The following is a 16,872-nucleotide window of genomic DNA, read 5'->3' as shown; positions in this document are numbered from 1 at the left end:
CTGGCTCTCCCTGAAAGAAGTGAAAACTCTGGGGCAACAGTATCCGAAAGAAACTTTTATGATAAAGGAAATGTTTTATATCAGCATCATCTAACACAGTAGGCACTAGCCATGTGTGACTACTGAGCACTTAAAATGTGGCTAATGCATCTTGAAAAACTGATTTTCAATTTTAGTTAAATAGCCACACGTGGCTAGCAGCTACTACATTAAGCAACACAGTTCTTGGATTAAGCAGTGAATAATGGAAACTAATTTAAGGATCAAGAATATCTCTCCACAGGAATATACTAGGTTACCACCTAGTATTGCTAATAGATTGCTAATAGAGAACTTTTAAGAAAATTCAGAATAACTGCTCAGGCATTCTAAAAAAACAACTTCAATCTCTGATGAGGCTAAATTTTACTATCCCCAAAATTACTCCTTTCCCCTAATGCCCTACGGCTACTAAATCAAAGAAGAATATGACATAAAATATACACATCTCAAACTGAAATCGAGAGGAAGAAACAAACTATCTTTAGGTGTGAGTACAAAACTAAGAAGTCCCACTGTATCAGAATGAATGTCTGTACCAGAGCTTCTGAAGTATTTTCAGTATGAAAAGAGCACAGTAACTATGTAACATATTCACAGCACATTAAAAAATGCAAAAGGCAAATCATTCTTGAAAAAAATATTCCCTATGTATCAAAAGTAAATTCGCTGAGAGGTTCTCAAGTTCTTGAACATGAACTCAAGAAAACGCAAGTTCAATGATGAGATGATACAACTATTTAATAAAGGAAACGTAAAATTGAAACTTGAATAAATAAAATCCAAAGTGGGTGCCTGGGTGGCTCAGTCAGTTAACTGTCTGACACAGTGCAGCTCAAATCATAATCTCCTGGTTCATGAGATCACGCCCATTATTGGCCTCTGCACTGGCATGGAGGCTACTTGCGATTCTCTCTCTGACCTTCTCTTGTGGGAGCACACTCTCTCTCTCTCTTTCAAAATAAGTAAGTAAATTTTTAAAAATTATAGTAAAATAAAATCCAAACACTATCATTATCAAATTAAACAAAAACTGTTAAAGAACAAATTAGACCAGTGAAAATCAAATAACTGACAAAAAGACTTGGCAGGAGGCCTGGGTGGCTCAGTCAGTTTAGTGTGTGACTTCAGCTCAGGTCACGATCTCACTGTTCAAGGTTTCAAACCTCACAGTGGCTTTGTGCTGAGAGCACAAAGCCTACTTCAGATTTTCTGTCTCCCTCTTTCTCTGCCTCTCCATCATTCATGCTCTCTCTCAAAAAAAAATTTTTTTTAAAAAAAGACTTGAGAAATACAAAAGCAAATAAAAAGACACACATTAAAGCAATTTTAAAAGGTGAAAGAGTAAACAAAGATTGTAAAATAGAATAACTGGTATTTATGAAGCATATAAATGACAAAGCAAGAAAAAACTTGGAACATCAAAAAATTCTACAAAATAAATGAAGAAGTAAATATGTAAATGAGACAATGATCCACATGAAATGGCAATTTCACTAATCTTTAGAGTTGGGAAAAAAACAGATTTCTGGAATACAAACAAAAAAATTACCTACAAAGGAAAAAAACTATGGCTACAGGCAGAGCTCTCTGAAAAAGAAAAAAGGTATGACCCAAGAGTATTATATCCAATAAGATGTCAAATAAAAAAGTAACATGATGGGATGCCTGGGTGGCTCAGTTGGTTAAGCTTCCAACTCTTAGTTTTGGCTCAGGTCATGACCTCACAGTTGGTGGGTTCGAGCCCCACATCCAGCTTTGTGCTGACAGTGTGGAGCCTGCATGGGATTCTCTCTCCCTCTCTGTCTGTCCTTCCCCTGCTCGTGTGCTCTCTCAAAATAAATAAGTAAACTTTAAAAAAATTTTTTTAATTACAAAATAAAAGCAACATGACATTTCAAATATATAAGCCATAAAAGAATACTGATTCCACCAAAAAGAGATAAAAATGTATAGAAATAATATCTGCAAAGTCATAATTAAATTAACAGACATTTATTTAAAAATGTAATAAAACTATATTGCAAAGATGGAATAGGGACAGTGAAAGTATGAGACAATATATAACAAGAATGCCAAGGGATGCCTGGGTGGCTCAGTGGTTAAGCATCTGACTTCAGTTCAGGTCAAGATCTCAAAGTCCATGGGTCTGAGCCCGCATCGGGCTCTGTGCTGACAGCTCAGAGCTTGGAGCCTGCTTCAGATTCTGTGTCTCCCTGTCTCTCTGCCCCTCCCCCACTCACTCTCTGTCTCTCAAAATAAAGACATAAAAGAAAATTAAAAAAAAAAAAAGAATACCAAATCTTCCATTTCTATAATAGGAAGTCAATATATAATATCTAAAATTCATAAATCAAGAAGCAGCAATATATGCCTATTACTAAAAAATATGCATATTACTGAGAAATGGAAAAAGTTAAGTAAAACATGTGTAAAAGAATTTGAGGTAGCTATATTCAGGCCTGGAGAAGGGTAGAACAGGAAAATGTTTCTTAAAAGCCAGGTGGTATTATTTAACTTTCTTTTTTTAACCACATACAGGTCTACTTGGATAAAATTTATTTTTTATTTTTTTGAGTGAGAGAGCATGTGGGTACCAGTGAAGGAGGGGCAGAGAGACAGAATCTCAAGCAAATTCCACACACAGCATGGAACTCAATGCAGGGCTTGATCTCAAAACCTTGAGATTTATGGCTTGAGATAAAATTGAGAGTCCCACGCTTAACTGACTGAGGCACCCAGGTGCCCTAAAATATTTTTAAAAGGAAAACTTCATGAGTCAAAATATTCAACCAAAAATAAATTATGAACAATGAGAAGAATAAGGAATCTTTAAGATAAATGTTTCGTAACTAATGGAGGGAGGGGAAACCCGATTTCAGTACCTGCAAATGGTCCATAGTTTCCCAATAAACTGAAATTTATCAATATTAAACTCTTTATCAACAGGTGCCTGAAAAAGTGCACAAAACAGTTTTGTATTTGTATTGTAAAGCACAGATTCTACCATAACTCCTCACTACTGTTATTAAAAAATTACGCACAAGAGATTCAAAAATAGGTAATTAGTAAGACACAATAAAAAATTTATTTTACAAAGAAAATTAACTTCTAAAGAAAATTAAAACACAAAAAAAAATACTCTCTAACATGTAGGTCCTGGAAGATAGGACATGCTGGACTCTGACAGTGCATCTGTATTTTCAGAAATTTGCTAATCAAGAACTATGTAGATGAATTTTGTGTTCAGATTAGGTCTTATTTTACAGCTATCCCTAAAAAACTTAAGGAATTTATCTCAAAAATACTTTAAACAAAATTCTAAACTGGAACTTTCTTACACCTAAGGTTTTATAATTGAAATACAGGTATTTTGAGAGAAATAAAAGTAAATTCATCACTCCAAATTTCAAAATGGAATTCATAATGCCCCTAGAATTATATTACCTGAATACATAAACAAAAAGTAACTATGAGTACATAAAGTTTTAGGTTCTAAATCATGAAAGTAAAAAAAAATTGATAATTCTTACAAAACTGTCATCTGCTAGAAAATGTTTAATGTTAAAGAGCTAGATTCATAAAATTAAAACCCCTTCTCAGGTCCCAGAACCCAGGCTTTATTTTGGTTTATAATTAATACCACTAAAGGGTTTTGGGTTTTTTTATTTAAAAAAAAATTTTTTTTTCATGTTTTATTTATTTCTGAGAGAGAGAGAGAGAGAAAATGAGCATGAGCAGGGGAGGGTCAGAGAGAGAGGGAGACACAGAATCTGAAAGAGGCTCCAGGCTCTGAGCTGGCTGTCAGCACAGAGCTCGACACAGGGCTCAAACCGACGAACTGTGAGATCATGACCTGGGCCAAAGCAGCCGCTTAACCGACTGAGCCACCCAGGCGCCCCACATGGGTTTTTTTTAATACTCTTAAAATTTACTTGGTGTTTTATAACATTTATTTTCTAAAATTCATCTTTTCTAGTAACCTTAGTATTAGAGATTTACATTTATGCTTCAAGTATTCTCCCATAATAGGCTTGAATGACCCAAAGAAAATCTTTAAGTAATTTTATATCCTTGAAAATTATACAAACTTGACCTAGAATTTAAAAAAAAAAAAAAGACAACCACCACCACCTACATGTACTGCAAAGAGTCAGGTAAATTTGAGAAAATAAAAATGCAAATATGCATTTTAGCAGTCTCTTGAATTTATTAACCTAAAAGGTTTAATTTCCATTTTCCTGCATCAGCTTTATTTATAAAATGTCGTGCCCTATAAATACGCTGTTATTTTCTATAGTCAAGCACCCTCTTAACAAATCTTCTCATTAATATGTAAATTTAAAGTCAATCGGTCTTCTCCCTGACAGCCCCATGAATTCCTAGTGCACTGTATAATCGGCTTTGACTTGGCATCCACTATTTATCATCAAAGATGTCAGTTAGAAAAATTATGGAAAATGCACTGCAATTGATATGACTGCAATCTACTTTGTCAACACTTAATTGTTCCTCAAATCATACATTTACATATAAACAGCCTAAATACTGATCTATAATGATGCAAATAAACTAAATTAAAAATCTCTTCTGCCCTGAAGAAGCTTGTTTGTATATGATGTGTTCATCTGAGAACTTATTGACAAAAGCATGTTACATCAGCTCATCTCAAAAAGTATTATGACTAATTTTCAATTCCTCAAAAAAATAATTTTGCTATCTTTCAAGCTTATAAACAAATATTTTAAAAATTCAACGAGAAACATGATTTTTCCATTTGAAAAGCAAATTTAATTATAGTTGTTAGTTAACTGCAGTACCTAAGAACCATGGATGGGGGGCACGGGTTACTTCAAAAATGGCTTCAACTACAATGCAATGAGAAAACACAAAGAAACTTATTAAAGTAAGCATAAAGGTACTTTAATTTAAAAGTCATCAGGTTATAGAAAACAAAGGAAAGAACACTGCTCTAGGCATCAGATAATATAAACAGATTACTCTGTTTATATTTCTGGCCCCACATTTATAAGCAATATTCTCTTACATGAGTTGTTAAACATTGTATGTCTCAGTTTCTTCATCTATAAAATGGGTATAATAATCATTACTATCTCAGATAAAATACTACAGTACAGCAATATATCACTAAATTTAAAGTATCACAATATTATTTTTCACAGACTGTCTTAGTATCTGAGAAATAAACCCTTTGATTTTAATAAATTTAGTATTTAAATAGGCAGCTTTTTATTATTTTTTTAAATGTTTTATTTATTTCTAAGAGAGAGAGAGATAGCATGAGCAGGGGAGGGCAGAGAGAGAGGAAGGTACAGAATCTGAAACAGACTCCAGGCTCTGAGCTGGCTGTCAGCACAGAGCCCGCTGCAGGGCTCAAATCCATGAACCATGAGATCATGACATGAGCCGAAGTCAGATGCTTAACCGACTGAGCCACCACGCGCCCCAAGGCAGCTTTTTCATTTAAATAACTTTTAAATTAACATATTATTTTACTGAGACTGTTTTCTCACTTGTAAAATCTTTCACTTCAAGGCTAATGGCTTTTTATATATAATAAGATGGTGTTTATATAGCATTTATATAAGTGACGACTGCCTGTATGTAAAAGGGGGTGAGGTACTAGAATGACCGCCCTTATATTCTGCTAATTTCATGGAAAAAAAAAACAACAACAACATTCAAGACCTGATGGTAAAAGGATTAAAAAAGGATTTTAACAAGTCAGCACTGACTACGTTAGTATACTGATCCACTCTCTCTTGTTATCCTGTAACATTGTTAGTTCTTTACCACATTGTATGTTTTCTATAACAAAAGAAGTGAAAAATGAAAGCAGATATAAATGCAGAATACTCCAAAGTTTTTTTCTAGCTTTATGATTCAGCTTGCCAATGTTTAAAGGTTAAAATTACCATGCACAGCCCTAAAAAACTGGATGCAACTTAAAGTCTAAGCCATAAACTCTCCAAGACTACAAGTGCTTGGACTGCTCCCTTAGAAGTTACTCAGTAAAACAGAATTCTAACAGGCCCCAGAGAAAATCTGAGATGGGTTAACTCAAAGACTAATCATGAACATGGTCTAAATGATGATAATCCATTTGAACTTTAATTTTATAAATGTATTTGTGCTAACAGTCTAACATCTTGGACAATCCCTTGCTTCTCATAGTGCAATAAAGGATGGCCTTTTCAAATCTTTCCTGTTGGTAACTGAACAGAATACATACGTATACAAAGAGACACAAGACTGTGCTCTTGATTCCTTTGGAATCAACAGATACCACTTTAGATTAATAAAGTAAAATATGGTATCCAAAGTAAAATTTATAACCACTAGAATGATGGAATTTCAACAACTGCCAGTAAATGCCTCTAAGGGGTTAACCGTGAGGTTATGAAAACGATGACTTCTATTTTATTTCACCATGTGCCTGACCTCGTTCTACAATTAAAAAAAAAAAAAGTTATCTTTATAGTTACCTAAACCCTTCCAAATCTATTTTAGTAAGGTTTTCTTCTTCTCTTTCCTTTCTTTAAGCCAAGGAATCCTTCTCAAAGGAAATCATATTCAAAGCTGTCTGTGAAGGGCAGACAAAGATGAGGGCTGCTCTGTCTGGACCAGAGGCAAGAACCCAGGACGTGTAGAGTCCAGAGCATCACTGCTCCCCATCCCCCAAGCCCCAGTCACCCCCGGGTTGTGCCTGCGGCAGTGTTACAGCATCCTGACACCTGAGGTGCATATTTGAAAACTAGGGAATTAAGTCTATTAACCACATAAACTAGAAAAATGTCAAGGTCAGACTGCAAGTAAGAGCCAAAGGTAAGAAATTACTGAGCCCAGTTTCACTGTACCCAGGACAATGACCAGACTTCATCTTATGTTAGTAATAATAAACATCCAAAGAATACACATTTGAAAACTCAAGGAATACACAGAGCCCCAATTTTTCAAATTATCTGTCAAAAGAGTAAATATACATGGCAGTACAAAATTTACCTTCCTGGCCTTGTAAACAGCTTTAAACATGAATTTTATGTAAAATAACATGAAATACAATTCAAGGAACAGAAACACAAATAAAAAGACAAATTGCAAAAATACAGATTTTAAAGTCTATTACATATTTTTAGAAGCTATGGTAAGGAGAAATGTATTTAACTCTAATTTCTACATAATACCAAAGCAAAGAATCATTTGCATACAGATACTGAAAATGATCTGATGGTGACAGGGAAGTAAAATTTAAAATCTTACCAAATAATGACAACGGTTAGATAAGGCAAACTTATAATAACATTACAAAAGGAAAACAAAATATCTAAACAGCACCCTGGAAAACAACTGGCTAAAATCACACAACCTATTATTAGCAACAAAAATCTCCTGTTAAAGTTATTATTTACATGAAAGGGCCAAGACTTTTGCAGCACTGGCAGGTTCTTGCTTAAGCCAGCAAAAGTGACATCAGAAGTTTACTCTGTTAATGATTAATACAATTAACTTTATATTAAAAAAAAAGCAATCATCAATTTAAGAGTCCTATGTGGCTTGAGACTTTTATATATGAGTAATTCAAAACATACTTTGATTTTAAATAACCTAAACACTTTCTTAATATCAAAATTAAGATGGAGTCAGTATCACAAGTAGATTTCTGGATAAAGATACACTTTTAAAATTTTTAAATAATTCTCAGTACTAACAATACCTAGTCACTATAAAAAGTATTGACAAATATTTTAAACATTTAAATTCCTTAAACATCTGAAAGTTTAACATAACATCTTAAAGTATGTATTATGAACATTCCTCTGTTTTACATACATTTTCCACATTATTTCTAATTAACAAAAGTAAAATGTACTAAGCACTCAAGCCCTACGCTTAAGTTGGTATACAAACTATCATGACATAACTGGGGGATTTTTGATCTTTTACTTTTTACAAAGTTGATTTTAAAAATCTATAACACTGTATTTTTTAATTGAAGTATAGTTGACACACGTTACATTAGTTTCAAGTGTACAACACAGTGATTCAACAATTCTATACATTATGCTCTGCTCGCCACAAGTGTAGCTACCACCCATTACCATACAACACTATTATAATACCACTGAATATATTCCCTGTACTGTACCTTTCATCTCCATGACTGTAACTGGAAGCTTCTATTTCCCACTCCCCTTCACCCATTTTGCCCAACCTCCCGCCCCCTTCTACCAGCTTAATTTTAAAAAGACAGAAAAAAAAATATGCAAGATTAGAATGAATGTGCTATTCTTGTAATATTTAATGATTTCTTTTTTTAAACAAGTTTAAAACTTACACTTAAATATTAAATATATACACACAGAGACGTCTATTGCAAACTATGCAATAAATTTTTTTCAATCATCAATAAAGTAACAAGAAGGTATGCGTCTAGGTAGATAGGTATGCCTCTAATGTTAATATGCACAAAGAAAACAACTTCATTTTAAGGCATATTTAATTGCTAATTTTACTAAAATACTATCAGCTTAAGTGAAAAAAAGGGAAACAAACATTTTTTTAAAATACAAAACTGGGAAAAAGTAGTTTTAAAGTTCAGTAAAAACAAACTATATTCTTAAATTTACATGTGCTACAATCACATTACCCACTGTACAATTTAATCACTTGAGCAGTTGAGACTTAAAGATATAAAAGCAACAAACTGCTAAAAAACCCTATGATTTGGCAATATCCCTGAAAACACTGTATCATGCTGCTGCTCTTAACAAGGGCCTCCTGCCAGGCATCATACTAAAAGTTTATACACTATGTCATTAAGGATAGGTCCATCAGTGCCAAAATAACGAAAAATTACCCTTGCATTTATATTTGTTTTCTACTTTCCAAAAGAACATAAGAAAAAGAAGTCCTCCATAATATGCGGATTTCTATTATCTTACTCCTATACACATTTTTAAAAGCTCACCCATGTTCTTAGTACACTTCATAAGTGGAAGATTGTTCAACACTTACCTCTTTCCAAGGACTGACAAACTGTGTACGAGCATATCGAGTTAGCATGTGGATTATGACGACCTGCCCCCACTCTTCTACATCAACTAGTAAATTACAGAGCTTGCGGTAATTCTTGTGAATCAGATCTATTCTATCCGGGCACACTTCTTCAAAAGCCATCACAACACTGCCAGCTACCAGCTAGAAAAGAAAGAAATAGTAACTCATTAAAAAATGTCTTCCTCCCCGTCAAAGATTCTATTCAGGCGATACAAGGATACAATCAGTGTACTGACCTTGAATATTTAAAGTATTCAGTTATTTAATTAACAAAATGATTGTTTAAATAACAAATTTTAAGTGTCAATCACTCAAAGAATAATTTTTATAGTAGTAACATGTCTGAAAAGCTAATACTTCCCTCAAGTATTACAATCAGAAGTATTAGTACTACATCCAACAATTTTTTGTCACATTAAATTTCAATAAATTGTTCATACCTGGATGGACTCAACATATTTGTCACATACATTTTTCATTTTTAAGCTACCTAAATTCCAGTCTAAAGATTCATTATTTGGTACATAACATTCAGGAAAATAATCAAGACAATAACAAAGACCACATCATGTCAGTTTAAAAGGAGAATGACAATGAATGTATCTTAAAGTGTGTGAGGAACTTAAAGGGGATTCTGATACAAAACACTTTCATATCTTCAACATTTTAATCTACCTGTTAATTTTTACCAGTATAATTTATTTACAAAGAAAATACAAAGGCGAAAATTTTAGTACATTAATATAATCTATATAACAATGTGTATAAACTGAAATAATGTATTACCAACAAAAGACAGCTCTAAGACCAATTAATGAACCATAAATGCAGTTTTTGTAATTGTCATACAAAGTGGTGAAATTAAGATATCTTTGGTATAAATATACAAGCTAAGCAGAATGCATAATATACAAATACTTCTATATATGTACCGCTGATATATGTGCAGTTAGCCAAAATATAATACTGTTGAAAAAATAAATTAATATCATATTCTTTCTAAACACTAGGGATCTTCATTTTAGTGTCTAAAATTTCCCCAATGACTTAAAGTAAGCAATTAAATAGAAATGTAACTTACTGAAATGGTACTTTTTAAAAAATATTAGATATAATGATATTCGTATTTTTAGTGTTTGTCCCTCTACTTGGCTGACATTTAGTTTATTAATATGCAACCAACAATACAATTGAAAGAAAACAGCTCAGAATATAGACTTGCTATTATGCTAAACAAGTTTCCAGTCCTGTGGGGATTTTATGAATTACCAATCAGTATAAACGTGAAGCCGCATTTATTGACTCCAGCCCTGCCCATGTACTGGTGCCTGCTGGTCCCAGCATGAATGCACTTCAATCGAAGAAGCAAAGAATTGATTATTTGTGTGAACTAAATAAAAAATGTATTATACATATAATTTCCCATTTGCTATTGATATGGAAAGGAAGTTAAGTTCATGTTTTCATCTCCACATTTTGATTATTTTCTGCATCTATCACTCCTCAAAAATAACATTCTGTGATAATCATATTTCTAAATGGTTAGAATTAGTATGACTTAAAAATCTCTGGAAACAACTAAGTTTATGACATCAAACTATAGAATAACTTAGTATTTGTGAAACAGATCTATCCATCTATGTATTTTACATTTAGGCCAATCTTACATTAAGATATACATATCAACTGGTAAAGGATATTAAAGTACAAAAATAAATAATACCACTTAGAATAACAGTGTCTATGAAATTGAAGTAGCACTTCAACAAAGTTTCAATTAAAGAAATACTATGTAAAATCAAGTTATTTTGCCTAACCCTAAAAGGTTTTTTTCAAAGTGTTTAGTAGACACCAAACAATTAAAAAAACTCAGCTACCAAATGGTATTAAATTTATTATACCAAGAGCTATAGGTCCGAAATAATTCTGAAGTACAAACAGATAACAAGAAAAAAGAAAATAATTACTTAAGTACAAATAAAGTTTAAGAAAACACAAAAATAATTAGGAAGAATATAAAGAAAAGTACCTTCACAAAATAAAACTGACCATTTTAGATATTTCATCCTATGGATTTAACAAACTGACCCTAGGCTAAACAATGCCAGAATTGATAATTTTGGGCTATTAAATGTTCAATATTCTATAAAACTTCCAGAATTAAAATAAAATGATCTACTCAGATTTTAAAACCAAAAATATTGGTTTCCCAAAAACAGACAGTTAATTTCCATCTCACTGTGTCAATAGTAGCTTTTTATATAAGGGGAAAAATAAATCACTCCAACAAAACTAGCAATGAGCTCATCAAATTCAAATGCAGTTTTCCATTTATGTATTTTTTATATTAAAGCTATAAACATGGTTCATTTATCTTCCCTTGGTTGCCACGTTTTTCTGTGCTGTTGCTATGAACTTCAGCCATTAGCTGTGCTCCAAGGTAAACTACATGAACCATCAACAAAAGTGACACCCCATCTATGGAGTTCATATTTTCTCCAGATTATCTATGCTAGTTGACAAGCTGGTAATGAAAAAAATCACACTAAGCAAATGGTTCCTCTAATAACAATAAATTTTCTATAAAATTATGAAGGGTACAAAACGTTTCCTTGCATCTATTTTGTCATGAATTCTAATTAACGTTGCAAAAACCTGAGAGTGCTGGGTCATCACAAGAAGTGCATCAAGGTTTGATTGATAATATGGTATAAGTTGGCCAATGCTGCCAAGATTTTCTTCTCTTAAATTAATGGCCATCCAACCTGCCCTAATCATACAGCCCAAATGATATTCCCCTTCTTATTTCAATTTTCTTGAGGCATGGAAAATGGGAAAGATCAGTCATTTATCTTCTAATAGCTGGATAATAGATCTATCACAATAAAACATCTGCACAAAATCAGACGTGTGGGGCTTTTTTTGCCCACAATAGTGAGGGTTTTACCAACATTAAATCAATAACCTATTAAATGGTGTCTTACCCCCATAATTTAGTTATGAACTACCAATATATTCATTAAACATAATTTTGTAGCTAAATTAAGGAGAAACTTTGTCATAAAAATATATATATAAACAACTGAGTTTTCCAGTAAACATTGACCTAATGTGTTTTCTGTTAGAAAGTTAAATGCCATCCAAAGGATTTCTTTAAAATTAACCTGAAAGGAAAAGGTAATAATACCACCCTACTTTTGAGTTATTCTAAATAAAAGATGTCCACTGCTACTTTTAAATTGCTCATAAATATGGATTTCTACCTTTTAAAGAAAAACCAGAGAAAGTATTAAATTTTAAAAATGAATTTACAACTGAGTATCAGAAAAGGTGTGTAGAAGAAAAGTGTTTAGGATGTGTTAAAAAGAGAACGTGGGATGAAAATAGGAAATCTAGGAATATACAATAAAGAAATTATATAAAGAAAACTTGTAACAGTTGACTGGGGATAATGGAACATAAATAAAATATTCTCTTTTAATTTCACTGACTATAGCTGTGAGGTGTCTTGCAAAATTTACAGATAATCTTCAGACAACAGTTACCTAAGTAACCTTAAAATGTTCTAGTTATTTTACCATAACCCTTATATTCCTTAACCATACCTATATTCCTTATACCATAACTATATTCTTTAACCCAAAGTCATTTATTTTTAGGAAAGCACTATTCATATGATAAACTTCAGTATTACTCTAGTAAAATTTAAAAAGCATTCTATTTTAATATGTTTATATTTCCACCTTTCCTTAATATGAGGCGTAGAACTGACTGTCATTGAGAACTTAATTATTAGAAAATATTCCTTTATGCTAAATGAAGCAACAGAAGGTATAGCTCAAAGTCAATATGTTAGTGAGGAAAAGTTTTTAAACAGATTAACACCTTTCAAATTTATGTTTGTCAGCAACAATAGCAACGTCAACATGACAGTAATAATCCCAAAAAGCTCCTGCTGATAACAAATAAATTCCTTTTCAAAATGTGGAAATAAATCAGACCTGGTTCCCTTAATTGGGAAATTTTTAAACAAAAATTATTTGAAATTCTTACTGTTTTAAATGTCAATACTAACATTAATTTGGGAGAAAAAGGAAATACAGCTATCTTCCTTCAACAAAGAATTAAAAGAGACAAGACTAAGTAATAATAAAGCTGAGATCCCTATATATATGCATAAATATCATAATATTTTAAATCTTTCTACAACAAATGTAACACACAAAGGAAAAAATTATCAGAAAAATATTCTCAAAACATAATTTAAGTAACAGGTAAGCAAATTAATGGTACCTAGGTAAATCTTAATCTCCCAACACAAACCTGTAAAAATCTAAGATGAAAAACTATGTCCTAAGCATTACTAAAAAACTGAGAATCTCCAAACTTCAAATTACATGTAAATAGAAAAATAAGCCCTAAATGTCAGAGAGTTATATTTCATGCTTATATCATAAAATCTTGAAAAGACCTGGGGCAGTCAGGAAAAAACTGCCCTTAATGAAACAGTCAGGAGTTGGTGGTGAGCAAAAGAAAGAACTGAAATCAACAGGAGCAAGAGAAAGAGTATTCTAAGTATAAAAATACTGTCTAAGATTCCTCAGGGATCACAGTGGATTACAAAGTAGAAATTTCAAGAGGATAAGATGGAGGGCGGATTCAAGGAGACTGTCTTGGAAAAAAAATTTCAAGAAGAAAACAGTTAAAAGATAGAGGAATAGGAATTCCTTAGAAAATATAAGGTAACAGAAAAAAGAAATGAAGAGGAAATTCAGGATCTTAGAAGAACAACAACAAAAAAATAAAAAATAACTTTAAAACATACACCCCGTCCTACATGCTCTCCCTCAAAACAGCCATCTAATACAAAGCATACTGTGATGTTCTGGCAGAAAGGGTATTCTTGTACTAGGAATCTTGCAAACTACCTCAAATCCAAACCACCAACCCTGTCAAAAGAAACGTAAAGATGTAAGTAATCTCTAAGTGTTGAAAATGAAAATCAAAACAACTCAACTGATGAAAAGTATTTACAAAAAAAAAAAAAAACTAATGATAAAGCAAAAGAAAACTATCTAACACAACACTCCAAAAGGACGTATCCTCAAAGAAGCATATGAAGATCAGAAAAATGAACATGAATCAGAAATTCATAAACAGAGAAAAGAAATAAACAAAATACATCAGGAAGAAATGAAACTGGAGTCGACTGAAACTAGGAAATAAACTGAGAGGGGAAGAAAATAATCAGATATGATGATTAAACTGCAGGTGCTCCTGCAAGAAAACAGCTGAATGGAAATTTAATAAGGGGAATTAATAAAAGTAGAAAAAAACCAAGGCAGTGGTTGAAATGCAAGACATGCAAAGAAGATCCAACCTACATAAAATTTTAATCCCTGAAGAAATAAAAGTAACAACTAAACAGAATTAATGTTTAAAACTATAATCTTAAAAAAAACCACTTTGTCAGAAATAATGTAAGCTTTGAACCTACATTTTAAAAACACTCACTAAGTACCAGGAACACAATGACCCATATCTAGTAACTCCGAGACACCATTTAAAACTATGAGATTTCAAAGATAAAGAGGAAATCATCAGGGTCAGTTTCTTACTTAATGCAGACACATAACAGACACTTTCCTTTAGATTGAAACAAGACAAGGATGCCCACCATCTCCACTACTACTGAATAGTGTACTAATGCTATTAAGTACACAAGTATATAATAACACAAGAGAAATTAAAACACAAGTCATGAGAGTTGGAAAAGAAGAGGTAAAACTACTCTATTAGCAGATAATATATTTTCTAGAATAAACCATGAATAATATAACTAAATCAAACTATAAAAGAACTTGGTAAAGAAGCAGGATATAAAATTACCGTATAGATCAATAGCTTTTTTAATATACCAATATAATAAGTTCAATGATATAAGGATGAAGCAATTTCAATTTACAGCAATATCAAAGAAGACTGCATATTAATACAACTCCAAACTAGTATTAAACTCAATTAGCCGTCCACATCTCAACACTCCCCACAAAGATACATGCTAGCAATTCTGAAACACTTTCTTTGCATCTTGTGACTGAACAAGGAAGTAAATATATTGTGGATAATGAAAGCCACATTTTTTAATGTTGGAGAAGGAAGCTGACAAGGTAGAAGGCTAGAAGGAATCCTGGACTGTTGTACTGGAATTGGAGGCATCTGTGTAGACTACTGTCACTAAACACAGATAGAAAAATAGATATAGATGTCTTCTTAATTAAAAAATATATAAACGTAACACTTTAGGAAATATAAGTGCCTCATATAAGAGACCTTCAAAGTCCCCAAAAGATCCACCTGTGAACACTGAATATGATGTATACCATTTGGAAAACAAAATATTAAAAATGATAGTAAACACATAATTACCATCACTAAAAATATAACAAATTAATTCCACAACCATTCGACAAATATTAAATACCACTTTGAACAAGTATTCAATGTTAATGATCAGAAATCAATAACTGACTATCCCAAATTTACAAAAATATTATCCTTTATATTCCTTTTTGTGTCATTATTTCTTATTTGGAATATTTATTAACTCTCTTTTATGGTGCCAGGCACTATGATGAGGGTTTTACATACAACAGCTCTTCCAACACAAATAAAACTTTATACATTAGAAATTACAAGCCATACAAATTTGGGAACTGAAATTTATGAAGGCTTAATACCTAGCTACAATGGGGCAAAAGTTTAGGAAAAATCCAACTCTGCCTAATTTCAAAGATTGCAATTTTTGGCGGTGAGGTATCTTGTCCAGGAAGACATGCACACATTATATACATTTCATTCATGATTTCATTCCTGGGCCATGTAACAAATTCCTTTTAGTCTATAATGTAAGAGAAATCATAGTAAATCACATTAAAATAAACACTCTGTTTCTTAGAGATCTTACTATAGTCCCCACAGTTCTCAGCAAATGTCTTGAATATCAAAGAAACGAAATGTTTTTATATTATTACTAAAACCAAGTTAACCACAACGCTGATTTCTAATCTGGGTCCTAGATATAACAAGTATGCCACACAGATGACAAAAAAAGGAGGGAGTGCCTGTGTGGCATAGTCATCTGAGTGTCCAGCTCTTGATTTTGGCTCAGGTCATGATCCCTCAGTCATTTAATTGAACCCCACATCAGGGCTCTCTGCCCCCTCTCTCTCTGCCCCATCCATACACTATTGCTCTCTCTCTCCTCAAATTAAATAAACACTTTTAAAAAAGGAATCAAATTTCTTTTCTGTCTTCATTTATTGGACAAATTTATTGGACAAATCTATATTTACCTCTGACATTACATCAAACACTATAAAAGAAACACAATGAAGATTTCTATTACAATATAGACAAAAAAAATTGCTGGAGGGGTTAGGAATAAAATCCCTACTTATAATTTCATATAAAACACTGTATTTTCAAAGTACATAGTGGGGGGGAAAGGACATAGTGAAAAACTCATTAAAGGAATTAAAATGTTCAAAAGAATGTATTTACTTACTGTAAAAAGAAAGCAGTAAAGGAGAAATGAGGAGCAAAAAAGGCATGTAACAGAAAAACAAGTAACGGCAGCTATAAATTCAACTATGTGAATAACATTAAATGTAAATGAATGAAACCATATAATCAAAAGACACATATTGTCACAGTGAATTAAAAACAATTTCCAACTGGGGCGCCTGGGTGGCT

General features: G+C 32.3%; 1 protein-coding gene across 1 annotated transcript in view; it reads right to left on the bottom strand.

Annotated features, from left to right (window-relative positions):
• Positions 1-16,872, bottom strand: part of AP3B1 (adaptor related protein complex 3 subunit beta 1) — a gene marked incomplete at its 3' end in the record, with an annotated part of 255,186 nt that overhangs the window by 157,084 nt on the left and 81,230 nt on the right. Inside the window, exon 7 of the mRNA XM_039247437.1 lies at positions 9,076-9,258. Within this exon, the coding sequence (XP_039103368.1) occupies positions 9,076-9,258 (183 nt within the window). The remainder of the gene's footprint in view (positions 1-9,075; positions 9,259-16,872) is intronic.

The sequence above is a fragment of the Hyaena hyaena genome, unplaced genomic scaffold (assembly GCF_003009895.1).
Source record: "Hyaena hyaena isolate Hyena2069 unplaced genomic scaffold, ASM300989v1 scaffold_299, whole genome shotgun sequence".
NCBI lineage: Eukaryota > Metazoa > Chordata > Mammalia > Carnivora > Hyaenidae > Hyaena > Hyaena hyaena.
This window is presented reverse-complemented; position numbering and strand designations above follow the sequence as displayed.